This window comes from Schistocerca americana, chromosome X, assembly GCF_021461395.2.
Source record: "Schistocerca americana isolate TAMUIC-IGC-003095 chromosome X, iqSchAmer2.1, whole genome shotgun sequence".
NCBI classification, from domain to species: Eukaryota; Metazoa; Arthropoda; class Insecta; order Orthoptera; family Acrididae; genus Schistocerca; species Schistocerca americana.
This window is the reverse complement of record NC_060130.1, coordinates 148,553,852-148,565,893: the sequence shown is the minus strand read 5'-3', so window position 1 is coordinate 148,565,893 and position 12,042 is coordinate 148,553,852. Positions and strand designations below refer to the sequence as shown.

The 12,042-nt window shown below is 39.2% G+C and overlaps 1 protein-coding gene across 1 annotated transcript in view; it reads right to left on the bottom strand.

The window, feature by feature from the left end:
• Positions 1-11,567: 11,567 nt before the first annotated feature.
• The window catches only part of LOC124554688 (Down syndrome cell adhesion molecule-like protein Dscam2), a 49,564-nt gene continuing 49,089 nt past the window's right edge, over positions 11,568-12,042 (bottom strand). The window contains exon 3 of the mRNA XM_047128315.1: positions 11,568-11,930. Within this exon, the coding sequence (XP_046984271.1) occupies positions 11,623-11,930 (308 nt within the window). The 3' untranslated portion in view covers positions 11,568-11,622. The remainder of the gene's footprint in view (positions 11,931-12,042) is intronic.

Here is a 12,042-nt window from a genome sequence, read left to right as displayed (position 1 = left end):
TTAAAGTAAAATTGTTTAAATCAGTTTATGTCCAGAGATACTTCATTTATCAGGTGTTAGCCCTATTTTTCTTCTGAATGAGTACGTGTATCAAGATGAAATCTGGTGTAATGTTATTTCATCATTGAATATACCAAATGTTAAACAGGATAAAAGTACCTCATGCTAGAAATATTATTGTCACAAGCAGTCTTTCTTTAAGACGACAGGATGAATGAGAGACCCTCATTCAACAGTTTCGAATTGATCACAATTACAAAAGTTACAGCAGTAGATAACAGCAATCGCAGACATCAATAGGCAAGACTACGCAGATGACTGTTAATGATATTGCATGTGTTCCAAAGGCCTTAGATAAAAGTTGCTGTCAGTCAAATGACAAGCAGTGGGTTTTGCGTATTGTTTGATGAAGTACAGTGCGGTATTATGCAACAAAAATGATGAAAGATGATGTGAAGATTTTAAAGACATATCTTTTAATAGACGCAAATTCACAAAGGTCAATTGTGAAGGTCCTTGATGTGATGTTCACTGAAAATTCAAAACACGAATGCGGGAAGAACATCGTGAGCAGTAATCCGGCTGACAATAATGGTATGGGCTCAGGTACATAGAGCAGAAGGTATGGCATGAGCTCTGTCGGCGGCGTTAGCTAACATACTTAAAAATGCGGAAACACAATATTCTGATGTTACTAAAATGCAGTTTATCTCGAATTAGCACAAGGCGGCTCTAAGCAGACAATGAATGACAATGTTGATTGGAAAACTGGTCAATCAAATGCAGAACCAGTGCTGTCAGAAATTATAAAATCATCATGGACAAGAAAAACAAACCTCAGACATTTTATTGATGATTTTGCTTGTTTTCCTATTAGCCATGAACCACAATCATATAAAAAATCAATGAGTGGCAATGATTGTGAAAAATGGAAGAGAGTGTTAAATGAGGTATGTGAGTCATTGCTTAAACATTTGTATCTTGACCAGCTTGCCACACTTGTGTACCAATGAGTTCTCAGTCAAAGAAAAGTGAAATGGTGAAATTGAACATTATAAGGCTCATTTTGTTACAATAGGTGATTCACAAATGCCAAGAGTGGACATTGATGAAATATTCCTCTCTCCTGTTAGTCATTCCTCACTTTATGCCCTGTTATCTTTAGCACGCTGAACTTTATCTTGACACTGAACACGTGGATCTTTGGACCATATTCCTGTAGGGCGATCTCGATGAAGCAGCTTACATTCATGATCCTGAATGCTAGGTGAAGAAGGGGAAGGAGATGAAGGTTTGAAAACCAAAGAAAGCAATTTGCCGTCTAAAACTAGCTTCACACATCTCGAATGAGAAGTTATATATAATACCACACAAAATCAACCTAAGTATGTCAGAATGCGAGCCATGCTCTTACTGTAGAATACATTCATTTTGACTATTTGTGTCAATGACTTGACCATCTCCTCCAACAGAAATAATAATTGGAAGAAAGAATTAATAAATCAATTAAAGATGAGAGATCTGGGTGAACTCTGTTGGTGTCTTGGTATGAAAGTAAAATGAGACAGAAAACTGAGGATGATTTGCATCAATCGATGCAAAAATGCAGCAGACATATTCAAGAAATACTGTATGCTGAGGAAGATTGTAGTCTGGTTGCACATCCACTTGAACCTGGTTTGTAGCTACCTAAATGTGAAGAAAATTAGCAGATGGGGAAGAACTTCTGTTACATCACATTCCTTATCAGCAAGCCGCTGGTTAACTCTTACATTTGCTCAAGGCACAAGACTGGACATAGCATATGCTATGGGGTTGGTAAGCAGATTTAACTGCAATTTTATCGAAAAGTCCACTGCTAACAAGTCAAACGAAATATGAGATACACCAAAGGCACAGTCAGTGCAGGACTGTTGTTGTTTTGGTCTCCTAGTCCAAAGACTGGTTTCATGCAGCTCTCCATGGTACTCTACAACATACTTTTGAACCTGCTTACTATATTCATGTCACGCTTTCCCTCGACAATTTTTATCCCCCAGACCCCCCCCCCCCTCCCCACTTCCTCCCAATACTAAACTGGTGATTACTTGATGTTTCAGAATGTGTCCTATCAACTGATCCCTTCCTTTAGTCAAATCATGCCACAAAATTTCTTTTTTTCCATACTCTGTTCAGTACCTCCTCATTGCTTACATGACCTACTCATCTGACCTTCAGAACTCTTCTATATCATCACATTTCAAAATTTTCTGTTCTCTTCTTGCCTGAACCGTTCATCGTCCATGTTTCACTTCCACACAGGGGTAAACTTCAGACAATTACCTTCAGAAAGGACTTTCTAATACTTAAATCTCTATTCATGTTAAGAAATTTCTCTTCTTTAGATATACTTCTCTTGACATTGCCAGTCTACATTTCATATCCTCTCTACTTCGGACAACATTAGTTATTTTGCTGCCCAAATAGAAAAACTCATATACTACATTTAGTTTCTCATTTCCTAATATAACTCCGTCACTATTGTCTGATTTTATTCGACTAGTATCGATAATCCTCGTTTTGCTTTTGTTGATGCTAATGTAGAGCTAGCTTTATGAAAAAGTGGGACAACCGAAATTGAAGGCTTCCGGATGCTGATTATGTGTCGGATATTGATCAACGATGGGCTATAGTTTTATGTTGGCTGGGACGGCAATTTTGTGGAATTCAGAACAGCAACAAAGAGTTGTTGTATCAGCTATGGAAGCTGAATACATGGTCCAAGCAACAGCAGTGCAAGAAGCAATATACCTATTAGAACTGTTTCGTGAGTTGTGTGTTAAAAACAGTGAAACACCATTGTCTGGTCACTCGCAGATGAGACAGAACTGACACGGAGGGTGGGAAAACGAAACCAGAAACGCATAACTCCATTTCCAAATTTTCCTTTACAAAGGGAGACCCATGAGAACTGCCCCAAATGGTTCTGAGCACTATGGGACTTAACATCTGAGGTCATCAGTCCCCTAGAACTTAGAACTACTTAAACCTAACTAACGTAAGGACGTCATACACATCCATGCCCGAGGCAGGATTCGAACCTGCGATCCAAGCGGCCGCGCGGTTCCACACTGAAGCGCCTAGAACCGCTCGGCCACACCGGCCGGCAGAATTCTCCCAATTTAATTTTCGTAACATTGAAAATATGAGTGAAATAGATATTTGTCTCAGTGACACTGAGAAACAGGTTAAATAGTTAAAACTCAACAAATTTCTGGGGCTCAATGGTTCAAATGGTTCAAATGGCTCTGAGCACTATGGGACTTAACAGCTATGGTCATCAGTCCCCTAGAACTACTTGAACCTAACTAACCTAAGGACATCACACAACACCCAGTCATCACGAGGCAGAGAAAATCCCTGACCCCGCCGGTAATCGAACCCGGGAACCCGGGCGTGGGAAGCGAGAACCCTACCGCACGGCCACGAGCTGCGGACGGGGCTCAATGGAACTCATATCAGATTCTGTACTGAAATTTCACTATAATCTATCACAGATCGCTAAAACAAGAGTCATGCCCAGTAGCAGGAAAGTATCAAGCAAGATTTGTGACTGGACTGTGGATTTGCTGGTAGGGAGGTCGCAGGAAGTTATCTTGGACAGAGAGTCAACGACAGATGTAGAAGTAACTTTGGGTGTGCCCCAGAGAAGATTGTGGAGACTCTTGATATCCGTGTTGTGCAGTAATGATATTGCAAACAAAATTAATAATAATGTCAGGCTTCCTGCAAATGATGCAGTCATCTCTAATGGAGTACTGTTCGAAAGAAGTTGCTTAAATATTCAGTCAGACTTGATTTCAAAGTGATGCAAAGACTGGCAACTTGCTTTAAATTTTCAGAAATATAAAACTGTGTACTTCACAAAACGGAAAAAGGTAGCAGCCTATGACTATAGTATGAGTGAGGCATGGTCTGAATCGGTCAACTCATACGAATACCTCGGTGTATCACTTCACAGGAATATCACATAGGCGCAGTTGTGGGTAAAATAGGTAGTAGACTATGTTTTATTGGAAGACTTCTAGGAAAATCCATCCAATCCACAAAAATGGTTGCTTACAAATCAGTTGTTCAAGTATGTGGGACCCACAACAAATAGGACTAACAGGGAATACTGAACATAAACAGAGCAGGGCAGCATGAGTGGTCACAGGTTTGTTTGATCCGTGGGAGAGTGTCACAGAGATGCAAAAGAAACTGAACTAACAGACTCTTGAAGATAGACATAAACTAACCTGAGAACTTATTAATTTACAAGAACTGGCTTTAAATCATGACTCTTGGAATATACTATAAACGCCTATGCATTGCTCACACAGGGATCATAACGATAAGATTAGTATAATTACCGCATGCACAGAGGCATTTAAACAATCATTCTTCCTGCACTCCGTATATCAATGGAATGGGGAATAATCCTAATAACTGGTACAGTGGGATATACCCTCTCTTATACACATGACAGTGGTTTGCAGAGTACAGATGAAGATGTAGACAAGATACAGAAATGTGTTCTGTGGTCGTTGCACTGACAAGGGATCATTCACGAGTGTAAATGAATGATCTTGATGAAACATGGAAGGTAAGTGGAGGGGGCAAAATAATACAATAACATTTTTTTTATGTGCCCAGTTTCACATTTAAGGGGTAAAACACGTCCCTAAAAGATAATCTGGCATATTGGGTTCAGTGGGTATATCTTTGAAACGATGAAATGTAAAAGGGTTTGTCGTGTAAAAGTAGGTATGTAACCAACAAACGTGAAATCTGTATCATCAACTTTCGTAATAAATTGAAATTCTGCAAATACCCAACCACCATTAATTAATAACAAAAAATGAAAACTTTTGTTAAAACATAAATTAAAGAAGCTTACAAGGCACAATTGTCCATGTGTGATAAAGCTGGTTTCCGAAATACCATTTTTGGAAAATAAGATGTATCAGTGCTGTTGGCCTATTTTCAACATACCTAATTAAAGAATCTAAACAATCATTATTACTTATTTTATTTATATTTATGTTTCAGAGGGTAACGGCCTTGCTGCAGTGGATACACTGGTTTCCGTGAGATCACCGAAGTTAATCGATGTCGGGCGTGATCGGCACTTGGATGGGTGACCATCCTGGCCGCCATGCGCTGTTGCCATTTTTCTGGGTGCACTCAGCCTCGTGATCCCAATTGAGGAGCTACTCGACCGAATAGTAGCAGCTTCGGTCAAGAATACCATCATCACGACCGGGAGAGCGGTGTGCTGACCCCACGCCCCTCCTATCCGCATCCTCCACTGAGGATGACACGGAGGTTGGATGGTCCCAGTAGGCCACTCGTGGTCTGAAGACGGAGTGCTTTTTTATGTTTCAGATCATTAGTTTGTTAATTTAAAATAATAAGTAACTCATTATTATGATACCATATCATTACAATAATGTAAGGAAAAGCTTAAACTTTAACTTCTCTTTAACACAATGAACATAAAATGAACAAAATTTTTTCATATAATATACGTGACGGAGAATACAATACAAAACAAATTTCAGAAGGATTTAGAATTGTAGTGGTTGATTCTTTAAATATCCTGATATATGTCAGGCATTTTTCAGTACATTCGTAACCTTGGAAAAGATAATTAATTATGTAGTGGTCACTACAACTACATTATATTGTTTCTCAAGTGGAGTCATAATTATTAAACAGTCCTAGATCCGAAAATCTCCTCACAAAGTTCTTCTAATATTGGAAGCTGTATACATTCCACAGTTGTATCTGTGCCCTTTGGGTTCACCAGAGGCAGAAGTTTCTTGTCCTTGGGTACGACACTCTAAATGGTTTTTTCACACCGACCACCCACCTCTTCACAGGTTTGAAAGAAACTAATGGTGAGTTTGTACTGAAAATTTGAAAATCGCTTTTTGAAGTCCCAAATGTCTTTGTGTCAGCATCGAAATCTGGTAAACACATGTCTGACTACGTCAAAAGATAATTGAATGATGCTTTGTTTCCCAGTGAGGGAGAAAAATCTCTATTATTTTTACATTTTTGGGGTGGTCAAAGTGAAATAAGTGTTTAGAGTAATATGCCTGAGGATAAGGAACTCGTGCATCCGGCGAAACCAAAAGGAGTGTCAGCATGGTACAGCTGTGGGTTGTATATAGCTCTAAGTGTTTGAAGAACTTTGTGAGAAAATTTTCAGATCTAGTTCTGTTGAATGATAATGATGTTAATCTCTACTTGTGAAACAATATATTCAAGCTGCAGTCGCTAGCACATAAGAAACTCTCTTTGCCAAGAACTTACCAATACACTGAATATGCATAACACACACACACACACACACACACACACACATTATATATATATATATATGTATATATATATATATATATATATATATATATAAAATCACCTTATAATCAACTGCAACAATTTGAAATCCTGCTGAATTTTGTTTTGTATTGTCTTCACAGTCTTGTACCAGTAAAATATGTGCAGAAATTTCGTTCATTTTATGTCTGTGGTGTTAAAAACCATTATATTTTAAGTATTTCCTTACAGAGTTTTATTACTGTAATGATTTTGTATCATAATAATGAGTTACTCATTATTTTCAATTAACAAAGTATGCACATGTGAAAAGGTAAACTAAATAAGAATAATAGTATAATAATAATGAATGCAAAATATAAACCACTAATTTAAAAATGAAAACAAGTATGAGTGACATAAATAATTCGTACAATAATGAATGTTTGGATATTTTTAAAAAATATGTTGAAACTACTCCAACAACACACTGCTGCAGATTATTTTCCCAAAATGGTTGTTTCAGAAACCAGCTATATTACACATGAATGTATGTCGCTTGAAAACTTTTTTCATTTATGCTGAAACAGAAGTTTTCACTTTTTGTAATTAATTAATAGTAGGTTATTTTGCAAAATTTCAGGTTATTAAGAAAGTTTATAATATAGTTTACCAGCTCATTAGTTACATATCAACTTTTATGTGAAAAACTTTTTATATATCATCATTTCAAAGATATGCAAACGAAATCTAATACGCCAAATTATGTTTTGGAGTGTGTTTTACCCCTTAAAAGTGAAACTGGCACAAACAAAAAATATATATTGCCATTATTTTGCTCTCTCTAACAACCATTAAATTTCATCAAGGTTGTTTATTTACACTTTGAAATTTTCTATTGAGAGTCACAATGGTGTGCATTATGCTCAAACGGAACACACTGATCTGGTGCGCCACTATATTTGGGATCTAACCAACATAGGAAAGTTCAGTATCAAGTCTGTTAATGTGGACAAACAACAAGCTGATTTTTGACGAAGGTATCAATAAAAACTAAGAATCAGTGATGCTGCCAGCAGAAGACTTTGAGTTCACTAATTAACATCCCAAGAACTTATTGGGGTTCTGGGAACAATTATGGATTTTTTTACTTTGCTGATAAGTTGTACACTAGTAGTTTGTTGTTTCCATCTTTGATCTCTCTTGCAATTGTCTTGGATTAGCTTTGATAATCTGTGTTCTTGACAATTGGATATGGGAATTTAATTAATTACTAAGTCAACTTTATAATCTCTTATAGGACTGATTCGGTCAACATTCAATATGTTAGATCATCAAAAGTACTGCACAGAAGAAAATTAAGACAAAGTTTTTAAAATATGGAATGCAACATGAACAAATAAGATAGGATAACAACACTAAAAAGAAAATAGGGAATTTGTAAAAATAAAGAACCATCAGGGAGCATAAATACTTCACTGGTAATTTTTGATTATGCCAAATATATTTTAACAACTGTGTTTCAATAGCACTCCTTTCCTCTCCCGTCCCCCTCCATCTCTCCTTTTCTCTCTCTCACGACCACCAACTCTAGCACACGTGTGCATAACGTGTGCTTGTTTGTGTATGACTGGTGTGGTTTCGCTTTCTCTGATGAAGGCTGTGGCCAAAAGCTTTATGAAGTGCCTTTTAATTGTGCCTGTCTGCAACCTGATGTGTCTTTTTTGTGGTGAGTAGCAATCTGTCTTTTCCACGTTGTAGATTACGACTTTTGTGATGTACAATATTCCTACAGTCAGCAGAAGGTGCTGAGAACATGAGATTGTCTCTGTTATTACGAACTGTGATTACACTTGCTGGTGGTTCTGTATTATATAACTCAAGTGTGGGGTGTAGTACCCTTCGTACTGATAATGACAATAGATATTTTACGCTATCTGATCAAAAGTATCCAGACATCCTATGTGAAGCGGACCTGCCAGTATGAAAGGAGGTGGGGAGTATTATGTTGTCAGTAGACAAGCAGATAATGGGTCAGTCACGAGAGTTTAGTGGCTTCAAACGTGGACTAGCCTTTGGTTATCACCTGAGCAGCAAATCCGCCAGGGATATTTCAACTCACTTAAAGCAGCCAAAGTCGGCTATTGGTGATATGATTCTGAAGTGGAATGTGAAGAAACAACCACGTCTAAACTGACACCAAACAGGCTTTGTTTACCGACAGACAGGGATCGTCAAGCACTGAGCTGGGTGGCTGTACGAAATCGCATGAAATAATGGCAGGAATCACTTGTGCGTTCCAAAGTGCTACCAGCAACCCCGCCAGCACAATGACTGTGCATAAGAAGTACAAATGAAAGCGGTAAAATGGTCGAGTAGCTCCTTCTAAACCACAAATTTGTATAGTCGATGCTAAGCAACACTTGAGATGGTGTAGAGATGCCAATGGACAGTGAATGACCGGAAACGAGTGATCTGGAGTGATGAATATTGCTGTATCCTGTGGCAGTCCCTGTGCTCACGACTGAAGAAAGTTACCTGCCAGCATGTGTAGTGTCATCAGTGAAGTAAATAAGAGTTGGTGTTACGGTATGGGCCCGTTCATCACACTGAACACAGAATGCGACCAAATTTTGCAACATTGTGTAGTGTGTACAGCAGAGGGACAATTCGGAGACGACGATTGTTTGAATCGACATGGCACTGTCGTAAAGCAGCATCTGTGAGGCAATGGTTTTGGACAATAATAGCCTGAAAATGGAGTGGCTAGCACAGCGTCCCTATCTGAAACCGACGGAACACTTCTCGGATGTTGGCTCTTCATCTCAGCATCTGACACCACCACCTTCTCTAATTATTGATCCTTAGGAAGAATGGACTGCCATTCCTCACAAATATTCAGGCCCTCACTCAAACTGTTCCCAGGAAAGTTCAGGTCATCATAAAGGCAAAGCATGGACACACTCCGTATTAATGTCCATTGACGGGTGTCCAGATAATTTGGATGATGTCAAAGTTAGCGTAAGGAGGGCTATGCGTGAAGCGTTCACTGAATTCGAAAGTAAAATTCTATGTACCGACTTGACAGAAAATCCTAGGAAGTTCTGGTCTTACGTTAAATCAGTAAGTGGCTCGAAACAGCATATCCAGACACTACGGGATGATGATGGCATTGAAACAGAGGATGACACGCGTAAAGCTGAAATACTAAACACCTTTTTCCAAAGCTGTTTCACAGAGGAAGACCGCACTGCAGTTCCTTCTCTAAATCCTCGCACAAACGAAAAAATGGCTGACATCGAAATAAGTGTCCAAGGAATAGAAAAGCAACTGGAATCACTCAATAGAGGAAAGTCCACTGGACCTGACGGGATACCAATTCGATTCTACACAGAGTACGCGAAAGATCTTGCCCCCCTTCTAACAGCCGTGTACCGCAAGTCTCTAGAGGAGCGGAGGGTTCCAAATGATTGGAAAAGTGCACAGATAGTCCCAGTCTTCAAGAAGGGTCGTCGAGCAGATGCGCAAAACTATAGACCTATATCTCTTACGTCGATCTCTTGTAGAATTTTAGAACATGTTTTTTGCTCGCGTATCATGTCATTTCTGGAAACCCAGAATCTACTATGTAGGAATCAACATGGATTCCGGAAACAGCGATCGTGTGAGACCCAACTCGCCTTATTTGTTCATGAGACCCAGAAAATATTAGATACAGGCTCCCAGGTAGGTGCTATTTTTCTTGACTTCCGGAAGGCGTTCGATACAGTTCCGCACTGTCGCCTGATAAACAGAGTAAGAGCATACGGAATATCAGACCAGCTGTGTGGCTGGATTGAAGAGTTTTTAGCAAACAGAACACAGCATGTTGTTATCAATGGAGAGACGTCTACAGACGTTAAAGTAACCTCTGGCGTGCCACAGGGGAGTGTTATGGGACCATTGCTTTTCACAATATATATAAATGACTTAGTAGATAGTGTCGGAAGTTCCATGCGGCTTTTCGCGGATGATGCTGTAGTATACAGAGAAGTTGCTGCATTAGAAAATTGTAGCGAAATGCAGGAAGATCTGCAGCGGATAGGCACTTGGTGCAGGGAGTGGCAACTGACCCTTAACATAGACAAATGTAATGTATTGCGAATACATAGAAAGAAGGATCCTTTATTGTATGATTATATGATAGCGGAACAAACACTGGTAGCAGTTACTTCTGTAAAATATCTGGGAGTATGCGTACGGAACGATTTGAAGTGGAATGATCATATAAAATTAATTGTTGGTAAGGCGGGTACCAGGTTGAGATTCATTGGGAGAGTGCTTAGAAAATGTAGTCCATCAACAAAGGAGGTGGCTTACAAAACACTCGTTCGACCTATACTTGAGTATTGCTCATCAGTGTGGGATCCGTACCAGGTCGGGTTGACGGAGGAGATAGAGAAGATCCAAAGAAGAGCGGCGCGTTTCGTCACCGGGTTATTTGGTAACCGTGATAGCGTTACGGAGATGTTTAATAAACTCAAGTGGCAGACTCTGCAAGAGAGGCGCTCTGCATCGCGGTGTAGCTTGCTCGCCAGGTTTCGAGAGGGTGCGTTTCTGGATGAGGTATCGAATATATTGCTTCCCCCTACTTATACTTCCCGAGGAGATCACGAATGTAAAATTAGAGAGATTAGAGCGCGCACGGAGGCTGTCAGACAGTCGTTCTTCCCGCTAACCATACGCGACTGGAACAGGAAAGGGAGATAATGACAGTGGCACGTAAAGTGCCCTCCGCCACACACCGTTGGGTGGCTTGCGGAGTATCAATGTAGATGTAGATGTAGATGTAGATGGATCAGACAGTGTACACTTGGACAAACATGCTATCGTGCAGGCATCATTAACACTGCATATAACTGAATTGAATCATCCAAGACCAACTGTGCTGCTATGTACAGTCCATATGACCATAGTGTATTGTTTGTACGTGTTTACAGTAGTATGGGGGATCGTGGTGGAGACAGGTGTCTTCAAATGAATTTTAAAACCTCAGTTTGATGTGCATGCACCATTAACTCTTCGTAGTGTGAACTACTGCATATTTTTTTACAAATTATATCTACAATATGCTATGACAAAACTCCAGTAGTTTTAGTATTTTGCTCTTTATGCAACAATTTCTGAAGTTATCTGAGATAAGAATTACAGATCTCCTGTAATATTAGTGATACTGTCTAAAAAAATTAAAAAATAAATAAATAAGTAAATTCTAAAGTGAAATTATTTTGTATACTACTAATTTCTGCTAAAGGTGATACCATTAACAACCACTTCAACTGTGTAGTTTCTTGAGGCAGCAGCATTCGATGCTCGACAAGTGTAATTTCCAGTATGTTTCGTCGCAAGGCTGCTGAAACTGAGGGTGCTCGAATACTCGTCAAAAATCTTCTCAGACACTTCTTGTTCGTAATTTATTGCTACTCCATTTTTTAGCCATTGTATAGCAATCGGGAAGTCCCCTTTGCTCACGACACACATCAGATTCATCCGCATGCCTTTCTGGAGGTCTGGCTTCACTATTATTGGATCGATTTCTGGTGCCTCTGGAAGAAATATGAAAAGGAGGAGTTAATTGTGTCGCTGATATTCACAGCAATTCTTCCGCAGTTGCCACTTCAATTATGTTTATCGTGTGAACAACAATGCGTGTTTACT